Below are 25,686 nucleotides of genomic sequence, written 5' to 3'. Positions count from 1 at the left end.
ATGTTGAGGAAGGGACAGTTCCAACACTCAGTGGAAACAGAGAGGAAGCAATGGATACAGGGGGACCTGAGGCCTAGTGTCAGTACCTAGAGCTATGGATACAGGGAGACCTGAGGCCTAGTGTCAGTACCTAGAGATATGGATACAGGGGGACCTGAGGCCTAGTGTCAGTACCTAGAGCTATGGATACAGGGGGACCTGGTGTCAGTACCTAGAGCTATGGATACAGGGGGACCTGGTGTCAGTACCTAGAGCTATGGATACAGGGGGACCTGAGGCCTAGTGTCAGTACCTAGAGCTATGGATACAGGGGGACCTGGTGTCAGTACCTAGAGCTATGGATACAGGGAGACCTGAGGCCTAGTGTCAGTACCTAGAGCTATGGATACAGGGAGACCTGAGGCCTAGTGTCAGTACCTAGAGCTATGGATACAGGGGGACCTGGTGTCAGTACCTAGAGCTATGGATACAGGGGGACCTGGTGTCAGTACCTAGAGCTATGGATACAGGGGGACCTGAGGCCTAGTGTCAGTACCTAGAGCTATGGATACAGGGGGACCTGGTGTCAGTACCTAGAGCTATGGATACAGGGAGACCTGAGGCCTAGTGTCAGTACCTAGAGCTATGGATACAGGGAGACCTGAGGCCTAGTGTCAGTACCTAGAGCTATGGATACAGGAGGACCTGAGGCCTAGTGTCAGTACCTAGAGCTATGGATACAGGAGGACCTGAGGCCTAGTGTCAGTACCTAGAGCTATGGATACAGGGAGACCTGAGGCCTAGTGTCAGTACCTAGAGCTATGGATACAGGGAGACCTGAGGCCTGGTGTCAGTACCTAGAGCTATGGATACAGGAGGACCTGAGGCCTATTGTCAGTACCTAGAGCTATGGATACAGGGAGACCTGGTGTCAGTACCTAGAGCTATGGATACAGGAGGACCTGAGGCCTATTGTCAGTACCTAGAGCTATGGATACAGGGAGACCTGGTGTCAGTACCTAGAGCTATGGATACAGGGAGACCTGAGGCCTAGTGTCAGTACCTAGAGCTATGGATACAGGGAGACCTGAGGCCTAGTGTCAGTACCTAGAGCTATGGATACAGGGGGACCTGAGGCCTAGTGTCAGTACCTAGAGCTATGGATACAGGGAGACCTGAGGCCTAGTGTCAGTGCCTAGAGCTATGGATACAGGAGGACCTGAGGCCTATTGTCAGTACCTAGAGCTATGGATACAAGGAGACCTGAGGCCTAGTGTCAGTACCTAGAGCTATGGATACAGGGAGACCTGAGGCCTAGTGTCAGTACCTAAAGCTATGGATACAAGGAGACCTGAGGCCTAGTGTCAGTACCTAGAGCTATGGATACAGGGAGACCTGAGGCCTAGTGTCAGTACCTAGAGCTATGGATACAGGGAGACCTGAGGCCTGGTGTCAGTACCTAGAGCTATGGATACAGGAGGACCTGAGGCCTATTGTCAGTACCTAGAGCTATGGATACAGGGAGACCTGAGGCCTATTGTCAGTACCTAGAGCTATGGATACAGGGAGACCTGAGGCCTAGTGTCAGTACCTAGAGCTATGGATACAGGGAGACCTGAGGCCTAGTGTCAGTACCTAGAGCTATGGATACAGGGAGACCTGAGGCCTAGTGTCAGTACCTAGAGCTATGGATACAGGGGGACCTGAGGCCTAGTGTCAGTACCTAGAGCTATGGATACAGGGAGACCTGAGGCCTAGTGTCAGTACCTAGAGCTATGGATACAGGAGGACCTGAGGCCTAGTGTCAGTACCTAGAGCTATGGATACAAGGAGACCTGAGGCCTAGTGTCAGTACCTAGAGCTATGGATACAGGGAGACCTGAGGCCTAGTGTCAGTACCTAGAGCTATGGATACAGGAGGACCTGAGGCCTAGTGTCAGTACCTAGAGCTATGGATACAGGGAGACCTGAGGCCTAGTGTCAGTACCTAGAGCTATGGATACAAGGAGACCTGAGGCCTAGTGTCAGTACCTAGAGCTATGGATACAGGGAGACCTGAGGCCTAGTGTCAGTACCTAGAGCTATGGATACAGGGAGACCTGAGGCCTAGTGTCAGTACCTAGAGCTATGGATACAGGGAGACCTGAGGCCTAGTGTCAGTACCTAGAGATATGGATACAGGGAGACCTGAGGCCTAGTGTCAGTACCTAGAGCTATGGATACAGGGAGACCTGAGGCCTAGTGTCAGTACCTAGAGCTATGGATACAGGGGGACCTGAGGCCTATTGTCAGTACCTAGAGCTATGGATACAGGGAGACCTGAGGCCTAGTGTCAGTACCTAGAGCTATGGATACAGGAGGACCTGAGGCCTAGTGTCAGTACCTAGAGCTATGGATACAGGGAGACCTGAGGCCTAGTGTCAGTACCTAGAGCTATGGATACAAGGAGACCTGAGGCCTAGTGTCAGTACCTAGAGCTATGGATACAGGGAGACCTGAGGCCTAGTGTCAGTACCTAGAGCTATGGATACAGGGAGACCTGAGGCCTAGTGTCAGTACCTAGAGCTATGGATACAGGGAGACCTGAGGCCTAGTGTCAGTACCTAGAGCTATGGATACAGGGAGACCTGAGGCCTAGTGTCAGTACCTAGAGCTATGGATACAGGGAGACCTGAGGCCTAGTGTCAGTACCTAGAGCTATGGATACAGGGGGACCTGAGGCCTATTGTCAGTACCTAGAGCTATGGATACAGGGAGACCTGAGGCCTAGTGTCAGTACCTAGAGCTATGGATACAGGAGGACCTGAGGCCTAGTGTCAGTACCTAGAGCTATGGATACAGGAGGACCTGAGGCCTAGTGTCAGTACCTAGAGCTATGGATACAGGAGGACCTGCGGCCTAGTGTCAGTACCTAGAGCTATGGATACAGGGAGACCTGAGGCCTAGTGTCAGTACCTAGAGCTATGGATACAGGAGGACCTGAGGCCTAGTGTCAGTACCTAGAGCTATGGATACAGGAGGACCTGAGGCCTAGTGTCAGTACCTAGAGCTATGGATACAGGAGGACCTGAGGCCTAGTGTCAGTACCTAGAGATATGGATACAGGGAGACCTGAGGCCTAGTGTCAGTACCTAGAGCTATGGATACAGGAGGACCTGAGGCCTAGTGTCAGTACCTAGAGCTATGGATACAGGGAGACCTGAGGCCTAGTGTCAGTACCTAGAGATATGGATACAGGGAGACCTGAGGCCTAGTGTCAGTACCTAGAGCTATGGATACAGGAGGACCTGAGGCCTAGTGTCAGTACCTAGAACTATGCTGGGTAGTCACTCTACAGTCCTATCCATCTACTTCAGTCTATCGCAAACACACCGCACTGGTCCCCATGGATCACTAATCCCTATATTAATGCACTACTTTTAACCAGGGCCAACAGGGAATACAATGCACTACACTACATAGGGAAAATTCCATTTGTGACGCAGTCCACGGTACAGTTACACACCCTATTATTAGGTATCTCAGAGACAGAGAGCCTCTTAGACATCGTCTATGAAATGGAAAATACCATTGAGCAATGTCTTACTGTGCTTAATAAATATCCTAATGTGGCCTGTCTCAACAATCCTTTTAAAAGCTTTGTTCCGTATTAGTTCTGTAACAACACCAGTCTACCGATCCCAGGACATTTTTAGCCTTGACACTTGAGTCAAAATCAGAGTAAATCACTAACAATACATTCTACTGGACCATGGGGCGGTGGTATTTGTTCCTGTGTTGTGCAAGGCATGAGAGCAGAAATGTTTATGTCTGATCCATCCATATAAACACTTAGATATCATGAAAGAAGGAATAGAGTGATAGAGATGTAAAATACTATACAACAGATGTCAGATAAATATTTCATGACTTGGGGAGACTATAGATGAACAACGGCTGAACTACAGTACAATTATAGCGTTTACATATGAGGGGATCAAATTACAGTAGATGGTCAACTTAAACATGGTGTGCCAATATTCAACTGATTCATGCTACGTCCCAAATGGCATCCTATTCTCTATCAAGCGCACTACTTTTGACCAGGGCCCTGGTCAAAAGTAGTGCACCATGTATGGAGTAGGGTGGCATTTGGGACACAGCCTAATATTCAGTTGGAGGCCCCCAGTCCATGGTTTAATGAGTGTGCTGATGTAGATGAAGGTGTTGATGAAAACCAAGCCCTCAGAGAGCAGCACAGCACACACACCTTCCTTGCCTGATCATTGTCTTCCATCTGGCCCAGGTCCCTGCCGCTAGCCTGGGCAATCCTCTTCCCCGACACCAGGTTCCCCACCATCACAGAGGCAGGCCCGATCTCTGTGGACAGAGGGATAAAGGTGAGACAACACACATACAGAGAGACACACTGATACAAACATGTGGAATCTATATCCCTGGCTGTGATCTACAGTGATATATACGAGCTCACATTGTATGTGCAGTGAATTCCCAGAGATTTACAGAGACCGGGTGGGCTGAGATTGACCTTGTGTTCAGAGGCGAAGGCAACCGAATGGATGGGCCAATTGACTGGATGGATTCTACTCTGACAGAGTGCCTTTCAGACTGAAACCTGTGTTGTAAATTAACATCCATCTAAGGGGCAACACAGTACTAGAACTAATGGAGAGGGGTGACAGTTACACTATGGGATGTGTTGGATCAGATGGGACATGTTACAGTAGTCACCGGGCCAGGCTACAAAACACACCCTGTACAGTGCTGAATAGTTCTACACCTCATCCAACAGAATCAAGAAATATGAAGATGAAGTAAATGGATATCTCTATCACCATGTAAACTAAGGATTTCTATGAAACAAATGAACTATCAATCCCCCAGGCAGACCCACTCAGGATGGTGTGCTATGGTGTAATATAGTGTCTGACCCGGTTGTTTCTGCCGGGGCTTGGGCAGGTTGGTGACACAGGTATGGGGACACATGAGGACATTGCAGGGGTGCAGGGAGCCCTCCAGGAACAGCTGCTTGCTCTCTGACAAGTGGATGCCCCCCAGAGGGGTTTTAGGAAGCGTGTTGGAGGGGACCAGGGCCAGGCAATACACCCCCACCTGGTGGATCCCATCTATGGCCTGTATGGGGAGGGAAGGGTACAGGGATTAGGGTGATGTGTGCCTCAAAAGGACTCTGGTTAAAAGTAGTGTATATGACAACTAGATATGCTTACAGTCATAAAGACAGGTCATATTGCCTGTATGTGGAGGAACAGTGTCAGTGTTTGAGATGTGAGGTATGGATGGCTAAGGAGCAAATCCTAACTTCCTATTAAGTTGAATTCTCACTTGGTCTCCTATTGACATCAATGCGTGACTAAGTGAACGTTTGACTTAGGTGGAATATGGCTACAGTCGTAACGACGGTAAAGACACCAAGGCCATGTGTAATCGGATCAAGAGGAAGTGAACATGTTATCTTATCTGTTTTGACTGCAATCACACAGCTGGAAACAGCTTTAATAGTGAAACCACAGTCTCTTTAGTTATGGACAGGAGCCCAGAGACCTGGGTTATTACAGTACAGGGTTCAGTCTACTGGTGTGTGTGTGTGTGTGTGTGTGTGTGTGTGTGTGTGTGTGTACACCTGCAGCACTCTGCTCATCCACTGAAAGCTGTCCTCCTCTGTAGAGTCAGGTCTCTGCTCTGCCACCACCACAATCCTCTCATCATGTAACACAGAGATGGAGAACACTGCTATCCTGGAGAACAGAGAGATGGGAGACCAACCATAGAATTACATACAGAATGTGACCAACACCGTTAGCACACTGCTATCCTGGAGCACAGAGAAACAGAGAGACAGGAAACCAATACTGTTAACATTAGCACACAGCTATCCTGTAGCATAGAGAAACAGGAGACCAATAATGTTACCACACTGTTAGCATTAGCACACAGCTATCCTGTAGCATAGAGAAACAGGAGACCAATAATGTTACCAACACTGCATAAGCACAGACACAGTCAATCAGCTATGATCACCATCATTTCTTATTTAAGTAGTGTCAGGAGCTTTTCCAGTCCACAGGACTTGACCAAGAAATAGAGCCTTTAAAAAGGGCCCAGAGGTTTTCCTGGTAAGGTCACATGTGAAGAAAAACCCCTGTCCCTGTCCACAACTGATAGATGAACAGCCACCTCCCCCTGTAGACAAACTTCATGGGCTCCACAGCCAGGGCTGTAGCCACGATGTCGTCAGCGTTGTGCCTCCTTCCCCCCACCACCATGAGGCCGTCCATCTTGCCAGCGATGAAGCACAGTCCCCCAGGACCCACGAAGCCCAGCAAGCCTGTCCTGGTGAAGGGGTACTCACTGATGAGAGCCCCAACACTGTTCATGGGGAACACCTAGAGTACAGACACACACATTCGTTTATCACTCTCCTAACAACCTGCAATACACAGAAAGTGATTAAATTAGCCCAATGGATAAATAAAACAAATGAATGAATGAATGAATGAATGAAGGCATCACATAAGGGTGCAATTCCATTAAATGACTCTCTCTCCACTAATGGATTATATAGAGCACTTGAGGAATGTGGAATGGGTTTTAAGAACTATTGAACAGCAGCAGTTGTTAGAGCCAATCCCCAGGCGTCCTAACCATCCCAAGCCAGGACCCAGGGGTAGCTCAGCCCATAACGCCATGCTGTTAGGCCTTACCTCAAAGGTGTTCTTGGTCATGCCTGAGAGACCGTAGTACGACGTCCCCGTGGCGATAGAACCCACACACAGCTCCCCGATCTCATCTGTTTTGCATAACTGCGGAACCCCATCTGGTTTCACTACACACATGAGAGCTGCAAGAAATCAAAAAGGAGGAGAGTGGAAGGAAAAAAAAGAGGGAGAGTTTTTTAGTAAACAGCAGTGAGCGGAGAGAAAGAGGTTTAGAGCAGTGAAGCCAGGCCCAGCTACCTCAATGATCCACATCAAGCCAAGTGCACTTCATTATATAGTCACTGCATTACTCTGCAGCACATAGCTGAGGGTGCACTCCTCTGGGTTGTGTCCCAAATTGCACCACATTCCCTATTTAGTGAACTACTTTTGACCAGTACCTGTAGGGCTCTGGTGGAAAGTAGTGCACTATTTAAGGAACTGGATGCCATTTGGGACACATACCTTGTGTTCAATAAAAAGGTGTTGCGTCCTCAGGACCACATCAACACATTTCCAGGAAACCCCTAACATAGAGCAGGTGAGGAAATGAGGTTAGGGTCACCCGTATCTGGTGCTGGAAAGGGACAGGTTAAGGGGTAGGGAGGTGGTAGGGAAGCCCGCGGCTCTGGGTCATGGCTGCAGGGCCTCTGTGTGGGTGTAAAGGTTCTTTATGGACTCTGTATCAGGCAGCCAGGCACTCATCTTGGCACCGCATGCTGGGGAGGTCAGGACCCTCCGGACTCTAAAAACCCACCACACAACCCCCTCTCTTCTTTTTCGGTCTTTCTGCGTCCCAAATACCTTATATAAATCCCATAGTGCTCTGGTCAAAAGTAGGGCACTATGTAGGGAATAGGGTGCCATTTGAGTTACCCTCTCCAACCCTCCCACTGAGCCAAATCACAAAAACACACTCCTTAGAAAAGTAGGTTGAACTCTTCGTTGAGGAATGCTTTTTTATATTTTTATTTCAGGGTCAATATAACTTCTTTATGCGTGTTCGTGTTGGTCAGTTATGAGGCGTCGTGAGTAATGCCAGGATTTTACATGGAAAACAAGATTCCATTTGATGGAAACTCTCGTTATCATATGACGTTATCTGGATAATGAACAACTTCTGCTTCATCTAAAAATATGGATGTCAAAACAATCTTTTTTGGATAATTCAGTCATACATCAAGTAATGTGTGTGTGTGTGTCTGGTAAATTCAATGAATCTATGAACATTCTATTTGCTATGCTGCTTTCTATCCTTGCTAGAGGCATAAAACAGACAAAGCTGTGTTTGTAGTGGGGTTACACAATCTCCAGTAACCTTGCCAAAATTCCCAGGTTTTCCAGAAACACCAGTTGCAGGTTACCAGACTTCCTTCTTATTCCATTCTGATGCCGGGAATCTTCCAACCAGGATTTCTGGGAACCTGAGAATTTTGGGAAAGTAAGTGGAATTGCAACCCTGGTGTTTACCTCCTGGCATGACGGTGCCGACATCCTGCAAGGTGAGAACAGACAGCTTCTCCTCAGAGTCCACCCGGATGACCCCGTGACTCAAACCCTGCATGGAGAGCACTCCTCTTCCTGGGGGCTGGTTACTGTCGTCTGTCGGCCTATTAACAAGAAGATGAATTTATTGTCCATTTACTTCATGACCAACAAAATAAACGGGTCTTCTGCATATCCCATTCACCCCGGTAGACATGCACATACAGTACATACTGTATACACGGAGAGGTTGGGGTCAGAACCAGGGTCAGCCACTGTGTAGCGCCCCTATCAACAAGCTCCAAAATACACATCCCCAAATCAAAGCCTGCATCCCATTTAAAAATCTGCCAATTAGATGGCTAGGGACGGGGCTACTCCCTTAGTGGAAGCGGGAGCTCGACGCCCACGGGGAAACGGAGAGCCATAAAACACCAGGACAACACCATCATGGGGGTGCTTTCATTAATGGTGCTGTGTGTGTGGGCAACAGGGTAGAAATGGGAATTGGGTTTTATTGGCAGGCCGTTGATTAGATTTGCGAGTTTGAAGCTGTGTCCTGGAAATGAAATGAAATGACGTAATTGCCACAGTATCTGTAATGTCAAGATGCCATTTATAAGCGATGCATGTGGCGCACACAGTAAGCTTTTTACAGTGTCATAATCAAGGGCAGGGAGTTAACTTTTTTTCCTGTAATTTGAGATTTAATTAAACTTGCCTTTCCTTACTGTAAGCAGGGGCTATTTGAAGTTGAGCTACAATATATAACAGATGGGGGGTAGCTTTAACCGCCATATCCCGCAGGACAGTAAACTTAAGAGTTTTGTATAAAGTTGATAGTTATGAGTGTTTGTGTGTACCTCCTGATGGCTACAGTGAGGGCCTCTGGAGAGCTGGCACAGGGACAGATAACCTCAGGCTTCAGCCCCTTACTCTGGAAGACATTGAGGAATGCATCACACGACGAGATGGACCCTGAGAGAGATAATTGAGAGAGAGAGCGAGAAAGACAAAGAGGGATAAGAGAGAGGAAGATGGACAGAGAGGTGTACCTTAACGTTAACAGTCAATAATAAAGAACAAAATCAGACATCCTAATCATACCACATACAAACGTGTTGAAAGACTACCTCGTTCCAATTAAAGTTGGCATGTGCTGTTTTTGAGTAGGTTGGAAGCAATAGATTAGTCTCCTGTGCGAGGGGAGGAAAACACCAATACATTATACCAATCTAAGATGTCAGCATGTTTTGATTACGTGGATAACCGTTACAGCAGGTTAATTGCTGTGGCACAGTTGATTTTCTCCCAGCTTGCACTGCTTGTCTGCCCCACACCATAACCCTGTCAGGCTGAGCTCAGCAAGCATACTGTTCGTCATCAAATGATGTAACCGGATTGTACTGCCCTCCGTTACCAGAACTCACTGCCTCTAAACCATTCTTACTCATTTGTTCCTTTCAAATTATATTCTCTAGGAGTCACATTTATAAGGCTAGCATTGGAAATGAACAACATTACTCAATCGTTATCGTCTCCATAGGTCCCACTAGCTATAGTAACTTAGCTGTGGTAGTATACGTTTTTACAGCACCAGTGGTAGCTTACTGTAGTTGTTCCATGACCGCTGCTTGGTCAGTTACATCTTGGCTACGGTATACTTCACTAGGCCATTAACTGCATTTCCCTAAAGTTATAAGATGAATTAGCCTAGATGACAAAGAGACATTCTATGAGACCCGCATCATAAACATAGGCTGCCACAGAATAAGTTACAGTACAAAGTATAGAGATCCTATAGTTATCTACAATATTTTACCATATCTAGAATTAAAGTTGCATTGACCAAGATGGCAGATTTTTTGTCATGTTGCTAGGATGCCAATGTCCACTAGTGAATTATAGGATTTGTATTGGATTCATAGAAGACTCTCCTGTGTAGAGTCTAGTACAAGTTAGCTCTAGGCTTCTACTCTGACCTGCTGTCAACAGGTGCCATGACTCATGCACAACACAATGGTGTTCTCAAAGTTCATGGCCTGGTGTGAATAGAAAACTCTGAGCAGTGATGTTTCTGTGGTGGGAGTGAATGAGGACATTTCACCAAAGAAATATAGACATTGTCATCCTACAAGAAACATGGTATAGAGGAGATGGACCCACTGGTTGCCCTTTAGGTTACAGAGAGCTGGTAGTCCCATCCACCAAACTACCAGGTGTGAAACAGGGAAGAGACCCAGGGAGTATGCTAATTTGGTATAAAGCAGACCTAACCCACTATTAAATTAATAAAAACAGGCATATTTGGAAATAAATAAGGAAATAATCTCAACATAGAACATTTCCATCCTGTGTGCTACCTATATCCCCCCAATAAAATCCCCATACTTTAATTTAGACAGCTTCTCCATCATAGAGGGGGAGATCAATCATTTCCAGACCCAGGAACATGTACTAGTATGGGTCTGTACATAATAAATGTTAGGCTTCGAGGGGATTTCTACGGTAGGTACACCTACAGCTCATCTCTTGGCAGCAGTACTGTAGACGACTATCACCGACCTCAACCCAGTCTCTCAGAGCATTCAGTCAGCCCAATGACACCCCTCAGATCACAGAAAAATCATAGCGTACTTCACTAGGGGTCGCGACCCCATGTGTGGTCTTGTGATTTGAAAATGAGGTTGAGAGAAACTCACTATATAATATATACAGAAGTATGTAGACACCCCTCCAAATTACTAGATTCGTCTATTTTAGCCACACTCGTTGCTGACAGGTGTATAAAATCAAGCACCCAGCCATGCAATCTCCATAGACAAACATTGGCAGTATAATAACCTTACAGTGCATTCGGAAAATATTCAGACCCCTTGACTTTTTCTACATTTTGTTACGTTACAGCCTTATTCTAAAATTGATTAAATAAAAAAATGTCTCATCAATCTACACAAAATACCCCATAATGACAAAGCGAAAACAGGTTTTTAGAAATAAAAAAACAGAAAACCCTTATTTACATAAGTATTCAGACCCTTCGCTATGAGACTCGAAATTGAGCTCAGATGCATCTTGTTTCCTTTGATCATCCTTGAGCTGTTCCTACAACTTGTTTGGAGTCCGCCTGTGGTAAATTCAATTCATCGGACATGATTTGGAAAGGCACACACCTGTCTATATAAAGGTCCCACAGTTGACAATGCATGTCAGAGCAAAAATCAAGCCATGAGGTCATAGGAATTGTCCGTAGAGCGCCGAGACAGGATTGTGTCGAGGCACAGATCTGGGGAAGGGTAAAACCCTGGCCTACTTGAACAAATCCATACTCAATCATGAGACATCAAAGCCAGACAAACTGCATACTATTCAGAAATACTACAGATGGATGGAAAGTAGGGTGGAAAGTTACCAGAAAACAATTAGCCAACAACAAATTTCACTGCAATAGTGAAGGTGCAAACATTTTCAAGGAACAGAAACGGAACCTAGAACGAAAGTGATCCATACTGTTCCGGAACAGAACCGTTCTTTTAGAAGCATGGGAACCGGTTAATAATGTTATTTTATGTTCCAGGCATTTTTTTCTAGTCCCACAACAAAACGCCTATACAAAGTCCTTACTCTGTCACTCAGAAACTTATTCCAGTGTTTGCCTGCAAGCAGAAAATCTTTGACTGTGCATGTGTGTGTTTAGGCTACCTGCCCTTCCCCCCTCAGAAGAATAGGCTACAGTACTGACGTTACAAGCTTGATTGAGAATGTTGTGGAAAATTTTATCCAAAGATTAAGGCAGAGACTATTTAATTGTATGATAGAAACATATGTAATACAAGCAGCTGCAAGGGAGATCTACCTCTGATTTCACAGGGAAAAACTCCAAGAGTGAATAGTTACATGTCCATTATATAGTGGGAGGTGATAATACAATCATATTGTTTACACAATAGTTATTTTATACAAGCAACAGTTACGGAACACAATTGCCTTGTGTTAGGGTGCAGACATACCAGGAGTCTATGAAAGGCATAACATCACAGTCCAACACAGAACATATCCCTTGAAAAGTTACAACAGCTCAAAGGACATTCAAAGTTCCTCTATAGAAGCCGCTCCTTCTATGTATAATTCTGTGGACCTAATTTAGATAATGCATTCATCTTGCGCCATAGGCTACACTTGTCTGTCCATCACGCATGTAAACAACTAGCTTGCCTGCTCTATCCGCACTGACTGGTGAAGTTAGTTAATGAGCTAAAATGTAAAAAACTGTTGAGTAAAAGGTTAAAAAAAAGAACAGAAAGGAACGATTTAAACTTACTTTTTGGGGGTTTTGAACCGGTTCAGACATTTATTTTGCTGGTTGGATCAGTGGAATGAAAACCTTATTTCTTTTTTTTACAACAACGACAAAGAAAACCTAAGAAAGAAATTGAGGAACCAATCCAACCAAAAACACAGAGACCCAGAAAACCTGAGCCTATACCTTCACTATGGTGAAATACTAAAACAATATAGAAATACACTACATAAAAAGAAAAAACAGCACATCAGAAATCAGCTCAACATAACTGAAAAACCCATAGAATCTAACCACTTCTGGGAAAATAGGAACACACTAAACAAACAACATGAAGAGCCATCTATTCAAAATGGAGATGTATGGATAACCCACTTCTCTGATCTGTTTGGTCCTATAACAAAGAACAGAAAAAAACAGATGATTCATTACAAATGTCAGAGTCAGCTATTAAAGAATACCAGAACCCACTGGATTATCCAATTATATTGAATGAACTACAAGACAAAATACAAACCCTTCAACCCAAAAAAAAGCCTGTTGTGTTGATGGTATCCTAAATTAAACAAAATATACACACCACAAATTCCAATTGGATATAAACTCTATCATCATCTTCAGCTCTGGCATCTTCCCCAATACTTAGAACCAAGGACTGATCACCCTAATCCACAAAAGTGGAGACAAATTTGACCCCAATAACTACAGTGGGATATGCGTCAACAGCAACCTCTGCATTATCATTAACAGCAGACTTCTACATTTCTTCATGTCCTGAGCAAATGTCAAATTGGCTTTTTACCAAATGACCGTTCGACAGACTATGTATTCACCTTGAACACTTATTGACAAACAAAACAAAAGCAAAGTCTTCTCATGCTTTGTTGATTTAAAAAAAGCTTGACTCAATTTGGCACGAGGGTCTGCTATACAAATTGATGGAAAGCAGTGTTGGTGGAAAACATACATTATAAAATCGGCAAAAAAAAATTATTTCTTTCCTCAGGGCCGGGGGGTGAGACAGGGATGCAGCTTGAGCCCCACCCTCTTCAACATTTATATCAACGAATTGTCGATGACTCTAGAAAAGCCTGAAGCACCCGGCCTCAACCTAATTGACTTTGAAGTGAAATGTTTACTGTTTCCATAGGATCTGGTGCTTCTGTCTCCAACCAAGGAGGGCATAGAGCAGCACCTAGATATTTTGCAGAGATTCTGTCAGACTTGGGCCCAGACAGTTCATCTCAGTAAGACCAATTATTCCAAAAAAGGTCCAGTTGCCAGGGCCACAAATACAAATTCCACACTGTTGCCCTAGAGCACACAAAAAAACTATACCTACCTCAGCCTAAACATTAGCGCCACAGGTAACTTCCACAAAGATGTGAACGATCTGACAGACAAGGCAAGAAGGGACTTCTACGCCATCAAAAGGAACATCAAATTTGACATCCCAATTAGGATCTGTCAAAATACTTGAATCAGTTATAGAACCCATTTCCCTTTATGGTTGGGAGGTCTGGGGTCCGCTCACCAACCAAGAATTCACTAAATGTGACAAACACCAAATTGAGAGACTGCATGCAGAATTCTGCAAAAACATCCTCTGTATACAACATACAACACCAAATAAGGCATGTCGAGTAGAATAAGGACAATTCCCACTAATTATAAAAATCCAGAAATAGCAATTAAATTCTACAACCACCTAAAAGGAAGTGATTCTCAAACCTTCCATAACAAAGCCCTCACCTACAGAGAGATGAACCTGGAGAAGAGTCACCTCAGTCAGTTGGTACTGGGATTCCGTTCACAAACACAAACAGACCCCACAGAGCCCCCGGACAGCAACACAATTAGACCCAACCAAATCATGAGAAAACAAAAAGATAATTACTTGACACATTGGAAAGAATCAACAAAACTGAGCAAACTGGAAAGTTATTTGGTCCTAAACAGAGAATACACAGTAGCAGAATACCGGACCACCGTGACCCAAAATCAAGAAAAGCTATGACTATGTAGACTGTCCTTGCTATCGAGAGAGGCCGCCATAGGCAGACCTGGCTCTCAAGAGGACAGGCTGTGTGCCCACTGCCCACAAAATGAGGTGAAAACCGAGCTGCACTTCCTAACCTCCTGCCAAACGTATGACCATATTAGAGACATTTTCCTCAGATTACACAGACCCACAAAGAATTAGAATACAAATCCAATCTTGATCAACTCCCATATCTATTAGGTAAACATACGTTTCCCATGCCAATAAAGCCATTTGAATTGATAGAGAGAAGTGATACAGTACTACGGTAGTGTGGTCTTACAGGGGTTGGCGCCATCAGCCACCACCAGCATGCGTAGGGAGCTCAGGTTGATGTCCCTCTGGTCCCTGTGTGCCACCAAGGCCCAGTGCATGTCTCGGGACTTCACACACGCCACCTTCGCTGGGGGAGGGATCAGACCAGAGCAAGGATTAGGGACAGCTCACATGGGGATCACAGACAAAATATTCAAATCTGTGAAGTCAAAATGCCAACAGTCACAACACAGTTTGAACTGTATATCAAATCATACGTATTGTACAAATAAATGAAGCATACATAATCGACTAAAAGGTATACAGCATCCGATGTCAAATAGACATGCAGTTATTAACAGAAGTCAAGTGAATAGAGAGGTGGTGAATCCAGACCTTTGTATTGGCACACTTTCTGGATCCAGGACAGTGGGTTGACCTTCATCAGTGAGTAGGGTATACTGATAACATGCATCATGTTCATCACACTCTGCAACAGGAGACACACATTACTCAGAGCCGTGATGATATGCAAGTCAAGACTCAAATCAGAACCACCGTTAAAATGTTAAGACTGAAAGCCTTCCCGCACTGTACTTTCAATTCCATCTATGATTATTACATGTCACACTGTGCGGTGTTACCAAATTCAAATCTTGTCATCAGCCTGAACGGATTGTACGATTTGATTCAGTTCTGTCATAACATTCTGCGATTGGCTTGCGAGGCTACGTCAGCCGACGTACTGTAGGCTACGTCAGCTGTGTATTTGACCTGCGCAGTTGCCAGCACCAGCAGCGCATCACTCCTTCTACGTTTATGTTAAAAAAAAACTATGCATCTTAGAAATAGTTCACATAAACTTAATATGTCCAAACTCTGCTTCCCAAAAATAACATGGACGCTGTGGTAGAACGTTCACATTTTGAGCGGTGATTTTCTGCATTTATCAAAATCCCATCAGCTTGCCTGATTTCAGATGTGTCATGTAAACAAGATTATTAGGGAAGTCGTTCTTCTTGCAGAAGCATGTAAACTTTTAAATATAACTATTACAGTAATCTGCCTATTCGCAATAATCATGTTATCGTGTGCATACTCGGTGCCGGCTGTGTTCCTATTGGTCAGTCACCGGGATCGGCTCGTAACACCAGCCACACGACAAGATGAAGGCTCAACATTTCTGACACTGCCAGAACTTGAGCCTACGACCGCTCGTAGTGGCATTTCATCGGCAGACCTAGACCCTGTCACACTGAACGAGCCAAGACCTCCGACAATCGTTTACGACTGAAGAATTTGCCCATGGCGTGGACATTTCTGTCCCGGACGGCAAAATCATGGCATAAGACGGCTAAAATCGTAGTCTGTGCGGGCTTTTAGACTCAATCAAGACCGGTAATGATCAGGCTTTTTCTAGGCTAATGAGAAAACTGATCTGAGATCTGGTTGGTTAAAACACTGATGAATTACTGTATGCGTCTTAAATGGCACCCTATTCCCTTTGTAGTACATAACTTTTGACCAGAGCCCGATGGACCCTCGTCAAAAGTAGGGCACTCTATAGGAAATAGAGTCCCATCTGGGGCTCAACCTTAGTATTGGACTAACACAATGGAGACAAAACTCCCTGTGGCTACACATTAGAATATATTCACTATTCCTTTTAATTGGATTTGGGAGAACTAATTTAGCAACTGTGGTAAAAAGCCTCTCTGATAATATAATTCCCATTTCAAGACAGTGTTCAGAGAAAACATAGTGAGAATATAATGATCTTTAACGAGTCCTCTAAGCCCCGGGAAGACGTGTGTGTGTGTGTGTGTGTGTGTGTGTGAACCCCATTGAAAGCCCAGCTGGTTGGTCCTCACAGTGAGAATGCCATGCCACAGACCCACGTCCTTCTTAAAGTCTAATACATTCACTATGGTCTCAGCTGCAGGAGAGACAGGGAGAGAGAGAAAGAGAGAGACAGCGAGAGAGAGAGACAGCGAGAGAGAGAAAGAGAGAGAGAGACAGCGAGCGAGAGACAGAGAAAGAGACAGCGAGCGAGAGAGAGAGAGAGAGAGAGAGAGAGACGGAGAGAGAGACAACAGAGAACAAGAGAGTTTAATCCAACAGTGGCATCAAACAGTAACCATGAAACATGACACATTAGATTAGATGTACACAATACAAGATTACTGTGAGATACAGGGTTTAGAACAATGACTGTGAAATGCACAATGCCCAGACAAGCGAAAGAGGGAGAGGTAAAAGGAGAAAGAGAAGCCAATTGTAATGAAATATTCTCTAATGCATGTCTCCTGTAGGATGGCGAATTGAAAAAAGGATACTTCGAGAGCCTAAGTATTATGACTTCTGTAGAATGTCTTATAGGAAAGGGGTGCATAGACCCACCTTCTGTGTAGCCACAGGATTGGGTGAGGGCCTGACAGTGAGTCAGCAGCGCTATCCTCATCACCGTCACTCCCAGCACACTGCCATCTTTACACGTCTTATACTGTAGTGACGAGGAAAGAGAGAGAACGAGAGAGAGAGAGAGAGGAGTCAGGATGTTGTGTATCACATTACTGTCACAATCACAAATCAGCAACACATCAACACAGCCCATCATATCCACCTACTGTACAATCATGTTAGGTACCTGCTTCTTACTGTACAGACAACCCATTGTCCATTTCAAACACTGCTTGTAAGCTGACAAAGACACGCTACTGTTAAATATCTGATTCATTATCAGTCACTAGTATTGACAATATCCATAATGCTACTTGGCATATGATGTCCTTATTTGTTTTCACTACTATAAAACACACCTCCAGGTGTACAGTAAGTGCTATTTTTATGCTGAGAAACTCATTCTGTCTATAACAACGGTGAGGTAACATCCCATCTTTCACACCAGACCTATCCCAGTCCTATAGTAGACACACATAGTAGTAGATCTAGGAAGGGCAATGACAATCTTTCCTCTAATAAAGCCTTGATGCTGTCTCGGCCAGTCTTCTCCAGTCAGTCTGATGAACGACCAGAGCGCTAGCCTGGATCAATGGGACAACACAACATAAACACTATACAGACTACAGTCTGTATCATCCCCTGACTGAGCACCGAGGCCGTTCTCATATCTGTCTGAGGGCTGATGGGCCTTGGTCAAAAGTAGTGCACTATAGATGGAATAGGGTGCCATTTGGAACGCAGGCCAAAACTCAGGAATGAATCAGACATTCATTATTCATCGTATACTTGATCTCGACCAAACTAAAATGGGGAGAACAGCGCTCAACATTTAGATGGATTACACCATAGATTTTTATCTGCACTAAGAGACAGGGAGATGGAACAGAAATATGAAAAGTTAGTCAGTCATTAGGCTAAGTCATTAAAACAGAATCTATCATGCTCTACATATCTTACAGACTATCTGAGGTAGTATTACGTTGAGAGGAGTGATGCATAGCACGTCCAGATATCTGCTCAGTCATATGTCTAGCTAGCGATGCACGACTACGAAAACAACCATTTGTCTAAAAGATTAGGACTAGAGCAAAATATTTCTGGAGATATTTTCCTTTGTAGATGTGACAAGGCGATTTCTTCTAAGCCATTGCTGAATGAAGAGCGTACTAGAAAAATGTGCGGACTGAGTAGGAAAGTACCATGCATGAGCCAAAAGCACAAAAAGGTCACTATTCACTACCGCCATTTTGGATTCCGTCTCCACTGGAACAAACAAAATGGACCTGTTCCACACGGCACCTGGTCAAAAGTAGTGCACTACGTAGGGAATAGGGTGTCATTTGGGACACAACCTCTCTCTGCCGTCTGACCTGACGACATTTCCAATCATTTTCTTCCCTCTTATTTCATTATGATCTTTTCAATCACTTCACAATGAGCATAGAATATCTACGCCTCCGGATGAATTACTCCTCGCTGCATAAAAAAAAGGAAATTAAGACAAATCACATTAGATTACTGGATTGACTGGTCTTGGGTCACATCCCAAATAGCACCCTATTCCATTTATAGTACACTACTTGTGACCAGGAACCTGGTCAAAAATACTGCACTACATAGGGAATAGGGTGTCATTTGGGAAACACATTTGGTCTCTCATACAGAAGCAGCAACGGAATATCCAATCCCCAGAAAGACACTTGTAATCAAACCCCATGAAGCATATTGATCTGCAATTAGAAGGCCTGAAATGATCACACCAAACAAGTGCCATTTGCACTTGGTCTTGATTTCCCTATGAGAGCTGTGCACACAGCATAGCGTGGCAGGAACGGATGTGGAATAGGATCTGTAGGACATTGAGAGATCTACTGTAGCTGTAGTTAAAGTAATAACAGCAACACCTGCTGTCTTCATCATGAATGATTCATCAAATCAATGGAGACTGCAGTCTATCCAATCCTTCTCTGACTGTCAGGAGTGCGACACTTATTTAACAGACCCAGAAGAATACGCAGTCTAAATCAATGGGAGTAAAAGGCACAAAATACAAATATTATTGTGGCGGTGAACTTGAACTATAAAGTCTCCTGACATGACCTGGCACAAGTTCGGAACATCTTGAAATACATTTACATTATTGCACAAGGCACAAGCACTCAAAGACATAAAGCTGTGGGTCACCTCGATATAGGCCGTCTCGTTATTCGCATCCTTGATATGTGGGAACCAGTCTCTGGGGGGTTTGGATAAGTGCTTGGATTCAGTCACAAACCACAGCAGCTTTGGCCAGCCTGGATGGAGAGAGAGAGAGACAGAATAATTCAAGAGAAAACTAAAGACCACCGTAAAGGAAGTCGAGGCATTAGAGAGCCTGTCAGAATCTGCCATTTAACGTGATGTGATTACCCTGATGCGATCAATGACCACTCATCCCTAATGAGGCTGGGTCTGCGTTCCAAATGACACCCTATTCCCTTACAGGGGGCACTACCTTCGACCAGGGCCCATAGGATGCCATTTGGGATGCAGGCTGAGTCTGGCCCCGGTACTATGGGGTTTCCACAGCCAGACCTCTACTCAGCCCTGACTCAGGTTCTCAATCTATGCTAAAAGAATAGCTTTAAATCCACTTTCTGGCGTCATGTTGCTATTTATACAGCCATTACTGAAGAGCAGGCACAAGGCATTAAATCACACAGCCCTCTCGGTCTCGCTCTCTCTGCTCCCTCTAGCCTTCCTTCTCATCTCACTACCCTATATTCCTTTCTCTGTTCCCCCCCTCTCTTTTTCTCTCTCCTCATCCATCTCTCTCCCTGTCTGACTGCTCTCCACGCAGTGGGCCATTCTATATGCAGGATCTTCTGTCTACTACAGCAAACCTCCCCTCCTATTCAATCCCATTACTCTGCTGCCTGCCTGCCTGCCTGTCCTTCCACTCCAATAAGTCTCTCCATTTGTTTCTTGAGGAGAGCAATAAAAATCACTGGAGCCCGGGTGAAACTCAAAACCGGTTCGATATCAGTGTTTAATTTCAATCCATGCTGGTACTACAGAACCTCATTCTGCTGTAACCATAGAAATATCATTCCTAGAATTCGGTATCCCCATTGAAGTCAATGGGGCTGTGATGGTGAACAGACAACCATATGCTACCATGGTTGTAGCATCTCATGAAAACCATCAGGCCATCTCATGTATGACAGCATTTGACAGGGCCACATCATGCTGTGATGTGCTACACACATTGACACGGTCACTTACCTTTGAACTGTGGAATTTCCCCCGTGGGACTCTTAGGAAGGCCTTTATGGCAGGCGTCGCTTGTCAAGGCAACCGTTACCCCACAGCTCCCCAGCAGAAAGCCTATCTGCTGGCTCCCTGCATCCTGGAGAGGGTAGAGAGGAGAGAGAAAGCACGAGAGAGAGACAGAAGAGGAAGCATTGCTTTTTCATATTGTACATGGAGCATGTGTTTATGTTCAGTGTATTCATAAATCCATTAATGATCATAATACAAAATATAGTACTGTACAAACATAAGGTATACTGTGAAACCCCCAGTCTTTGCTCTGGTGTTTTACGACTATCAAGAGTGTATATTTAGGTTAGAAAAACAGTGATATCATCCCACTGTTCACATACTGCATGGTCATGTGTAGCCTGCTCTCTCTGTCTCGCTCTCAGACATTGTGTGGGTGGAGGAATAAACCCACACAGACTCATATGGAGTAGATAGCAACGCTAATAGAAGCAGGCCCTGCAGCTCTGACATCACAGCCTGTTCTGCAGCTAGGGGGTTTCCTATTCCTACAGTATACAGCCACTCTGTCTCAGCCTCTCTCTGTCTCTCTGATAAACTGGGCTCACAGCCCTGCCTCTCGTTCTGCATCTTTCTTTCTTTCTCTTTCTTTCTGCCTCTCTTTTTCCTTCTTCCTGCCTGCCTGCCTGCCTCTCTTTCTTCCTGCCTCTTTCTTTCTTTCTTTCTTTCTGCCTGCCTTTCTTCTGGACTGGCTGCAACAGCTGAACCTGACTCAGCGAAATAGTTAATTGAGCTGGGATGAAGAGAGACAGACAAGGAGATAGAAAGAGACAGTCAGAAAGCAGAGGGATGTGTGAGTAAGCAAGATGGGGAAAAGGCAGAGAGGTGTGAGCGGTGGTAGGGGGGGAAAACATTCCCTAGCGACACACGGTGATGTCATTTTGAATAGTTCCTCGTGTTTATGCTAGAGACATACCGTTTCTTGTCCTGGCTGCAGCTCAATTTCTATCTATATAAAGCTTGCGCCTATTCCATAACATAGGGCTTGTAATAGCAGTATTTAAACATTAAAAAAAAAAAAAAAAAATATTTTACCCCCTTTTTCGATCTTGTCTCATCGCTGCAACTCCCCAACAGGCTCGGGAGAGGCGAAGGTGGAGTCATGAGTCCGCCGAAACATGACCCGCCAAATCACACTCCTCAACACCTGCCCACCCAGAAGCCAGCCACACCAGTGTGTCAGAGGAAACACCGTTCAACTGGCAACCGGGGTCAGCCTGCAGGCACCCGGCCCACCACAAGGAGTCGCTAGAGCGCGATGAGCCAAGTAAAGCCCCACCAGCAAAACCCTCCCCTAACCCGGACGACGCTGGGACAATTGTGCACCGCCCTATGGGACATAACCCGGGAATGAACTCGGGAGGCTTAATGGTCTTTTTCTACACGAGATGATACCGACAAGAAAATCACCACGAAATCGTCTGTAAAACCAGAAACGTTTGAGCTATAAACTAAACCACCATCGAATGATGACGGCAAGCTTTACGTCAGTCGTCTGAACTCATTTTGAAGAGGTCTCCTCACAAACCTGACGGTCCAGGCCGACCCGTTGGAGCTACAAGCTAATATGTCACCAATATCAGATCTCGGCTTTCTCCGTTCCCTACATACTGTAATATCAAGAAGAATGAGACCGTCAATGTTCAACCCACGCTCCCATTACAAATGTTCCTGTAAATCGGCGAAATGAATTGCTTGCCACATTTTCCGTTATTGTAGCATAACATAATAAAATGGTTTGAGGAACAGCTGAATGGTCCCAGCTTGAGTGTGATGACTACAGTATATGAGTACAATATTAGCGAGGTTCCCCCACAGAGAGTGAAACTACAAAGTCTTGTTTAATAATGCCAATTGGATCCAGATGCTGAAGAGCCATAATGGCTGTCTGGTTTCTCTACGGCACTCCCCAGAGATATTACACCATGACAACTGTAAGCAAGGAAAGTAAGCCTTTCCGAGCCAGAATGGCCCATAGGGCTCGAGCCTGTCCCTGTTTCTGTAGCGTGAGGCAGCTTTGACATACAAGTACACCCCCTGGACAGGACTTTAGTCACAAAAGTGTTAATAAGCCAAGTTACTCCCTCTGAGAACACAGCGGTTACATATCTTTAGTCCTAGTCATAATCCTCATTTATGAATAAAAATCTGTATGCATCCAAAACGCACCCGATTCCTATGGGCCCTGGTCAAAAGTAATGCACTACATAGGGAATAGGGTGACCATTTGGAACGCGCGTCCTCCAGAGAGAGAACCAAACGCTTCCAAATCCCTTTCCCCTGGACTTCAGCTCCTGCCTCACTGCCTGAGGAGGCATGTTCCTCTGTCTGACTGGCCCCATGGGCCCTGGTCAAAAGTAGTGCACTAGAGAGAAAACGGTGCCATTTGGGACAAACTCCGTGCTCTTGCACTGTAGCGTAGCACACATCAACAGGCCACTGACTGCTCTCTCTCTGAATGTCCTCCACCTCCCCCAGACCTCTCTATGGCCACGATTAAAAGCTTTGATCTTCTGGCTGAACTACAGAGCCAGATCTGGTGAAAGCAACCGAGGCAGGCTGAGTCACACTAGGACGTGAGCAGCCTCATAAGAGAAGAACATACCCCTACATCCAGGTGCCTCCACTCTTGTATTTTGATGTAAGCTTATTTTACATATTTTATCTGAATGAGAAGAAAACCTCTTTTACAAGACAGACCTGTTCACTGGCAAATCAATCCCCCTAGTCTCCTCGTTCTACACACCGCTAGGCAACAGCTATTGTCCACTGACCACCAACTCTACTATTGCTCTGTTGCCCTCAGCTAGGTTTAGACTGTTGTGGTTTGCTGTGATCTAGGGAACTATAAAAACAGATGGCTCTCCTATTCATAGCACTTTGCCCAGTCATATTCAAGGTTAGAACTACCTTTCTAGGGGTTCTGATGCTTCTAGCCTTGAGATTCATTTTTTATAACATATCTACAGTATTTCACTTCAATGTGTAAAGTACTGCTTACTAGGTGTTGTCCAATGAATTCTGTAACCACTCCCTCTTCAAATTAGGGTTGATTGGGAAAAGCTGTTTAGAAAAGGACTTTGTTTCCAATGAACACGCCATACAAATAAAGGCATTTTAATTAATTATATGAAGAGTGCTATGGTCCTACTTTCTTTTTGATGACCAACTCTACTGACTTCAGACAAAAGGACCGGACTGATCTCCTTAGAACATGGATCGGCAACTGCCGGCCTGCCACCCACCTTTTGAAGGTCCTCATATCAACCCCAATGGTGTTCGATGGGGTTGAGGTCAGGGCTCTGTGCAGGCCAGTCAAGTTCTTCCACACCAATCTCGACAAACCAGCTCTGTATGGACCTCGCTTTGTGCACGGGGCATTGTCTTGTGCTAACGTTGCTTCCAGAGGCAGTTTGGAACTCGGTAGTGAGTGTTGCAACCAAGGACAGGTGATTTTTACGCGCTGAGCTTCAGCACACGGCGGTCCCGTTCTGTGAGCTTGTGTGGTGTACCACTTCGCGGCTGAGCCGTTGTTGATCCTAGACGTTTCAACTTCACAATAACAGCACTTAGTTGACCGGGGAAGATATAGTAGGGCAGAAATTTGACGAACTGACTTGTTGGAAAGGTGGCATCCTATGACGGTGCCATGTTGAAAATCACGGAGCTCTTCAGGAAGGCCATTCTACTGCCAATGTTTGTCTATGGAGATTGCATGGCTGTGTGCTCGATATTAAACAACTGTCGGCAACGAGTGTGGCTGAAATAGCCGAATGCACAAATTTGAAGGGGTGTCCACATACTTTTGTGTATATAGTGTAGCTACACACATAGCACTGACTGCAAAGGGCCAAGTTTACAAGGCTACAGTACCTCTGCTCTTTTCTCTATGTGACGACATGACAGTTGACAGCCTACTGTCAACACTTATGAAGAGAATGAGTCCTATGACTGCCCGACCTCTTTGGCCCAAATGCTAACATTGCCTCACCTCTCATTCACTTTTCCTCCTGTTATTCCCGAGTCCCAAATGCCACCCTATTCTCTATATAGTGCACTACTTTTCACCAAAGCTGCATGGGCCCTGGTAGAAAGAAGTGCACTACATCATAGGGAGCCATTTTGTACTAAAAAAGGGGAACTCCACCTGTCTTTCCTTTCATGCTGCTGGCCTCAATGACCCAGGAGGACACACACGTACACCCGTGTGTGTGTGTGTGTGTGTGTGTGTGTGTGTGTGTGTGTGTGTGTGTGTGTGTGTGTGTGTGTGTGTGTGTGTGTGTGTGTGTGTCCTTACTTTTCTCGTCAGTGGCACTTCGATTGGCACAGGGACAACTTCCGCCAGGAGGCAGCCATAAAAGGCAACCATGAAGGCAGCCGGATCGTTGTTGGGAAAGACCAGAGCCACCTGTGGACAGATAAATCACATAAGGTTAGACAGAGTGAAATGGTAATTATATAATAGTAAATGGGCAATCAGCCACTAACCCACCCTTATACAAATGGTTGATTACCAATAGATATCCTGTAAACGTATTCTGATTTGTGGAAAAAGTGGAAAATAACCCATAAGCTCTGATAATTGAACAGATAATGGTTTAGGCCAGTGTTTTGACGTCGGACAGCCCCAAATACAGACGATCTCCAAAATATGACATCCTAAGATATGAAAACAACAAAACAGTAAGTTTTCCAACTTGAAAGAAAGATTTGAATAGAAAGTGGAAACACTTGATATGCTCTGATAATCTAAGATCTAAAAATGTGCCTCCATTGGTTAAGTTGCCGCAGAAAATCTATATGTCTGAAATCTTATCGCTTATTGTAAACTGAGGAGAGCATGACTAAGTCTTAGGTCAGTGTTGTCAAAACAACAAGCCCCCAAATACAGCCCAAACTCAAAATCTCCTAAAATATGACTACGTGCCAAGTAAGACATGAAAGCATGCTGCTAACATCATCATCCCATGAGCCCGGAGTCAGTCAGTCTGTTGAGGGAGGTTTCCACCCAGTGACAGATGATCAGCAATGTCTAAAACGTGTTCACACAGGGGGGCCTCTTTTCTCCTCAACACCGGAGCAACAAAATTAGATTCCGTCCCAAATGGCACCATATATCCTACATA

At 45.0% G+C, this 25,686-nt stretch overlaps 1 protein-coding gene across 13 annotated transcripts in view; it reads right to left on the bottom strand.

The window, feature by feature from the left end:
- Positions 1 to 25,686, bottom strand: part of LOC115156908 (disco-interacting protein 2 homolog C) — a 245,037-nt gene that overhangs the window by 30,177 nt on the left and 189,174 nt on the right. For 11 of the 13 annotated variants that reach the window (XM_029704710.1, XM_029704713.1, XM_029704711.1 and 8 more), the window contains 14 exons: positions 24,858 to 24,968; positions 20,504 to 20,627; positions 19,424 to 19,533; positions 17,177 to 17,279; positions 16,648 to 16,712; positions 15,173 to 15,266; positions 14,805 to 14,924; positions 9,044 to 9,158; positions 8,166 to 8,305; positions 6,702 to 6,838; positions 6,175 to 6,383; positions 5,621 to 5,735; positions 4,911 to 5,112; positions 4,229 to 4,338 (listed from right to left, as the gene is read on the bottom strand). In XM_029704710.1, coding sequence (XP_029560570.1) covers positions 4,229 to 4,338; positions 4,911 to 5,112; positions 5,621 to 5,735; positions 6,175 to 6,383; positions 6,702 to 6,838; positions 8,166 to 8,305; positions 9,044 to 9,158; positions 14,805 to 14,924; positions 15,173 to 15,266; positions 16,648 to 16,712; positions 17,177 to 17,279; positions 19,424 to 19,533; positions 20,504 to 20,627; positions 24,858 to 24,968 — 1,755 coding nt within the window. Of the gene's footprint in view, positions 1 to 4,228; positions 4,339 to 4,910; positions 5,113 to 5,620; positions 5,736 to 5,759; positions 5,813 to 6,174; positions 6,384 to 6,701; positions 6,839 to 8,165; positions 8,306 to 9,043; positions 9,159 to 14,804; positions 14,925 to 15,172; positions 15,267 to 16,647; positions 16,713 to 17,176; positions 17,280 to 19,423; positions 19,534 to 20,503; positions 20,628 to 24,857; positions 24,969 to 25,686 lie in introns of those variants that run through there. The other 2 variants (XM_029704712.1, XM_029704723.1) reach the window with 2 other exon arrangements.

The sequence above is a fragment of the Salmo trutta genome, chromosome 21, assembly GCF_901001165.1.
Source record: "Salmo trutta chromosome 21, fSalTru1.1, whole genome shotgun sequence".
NCBI lineage: Eukaryota > Metazoa > Chordata > Actinopteri > Salmoniformes > Salmonidae > Salmo > Salmo trutta.
The sequence above is the reverse complement of the archived record's forward strand: the minus strand, read 5'-3'. Positions and strand labels throughout refer to the sequence as shown.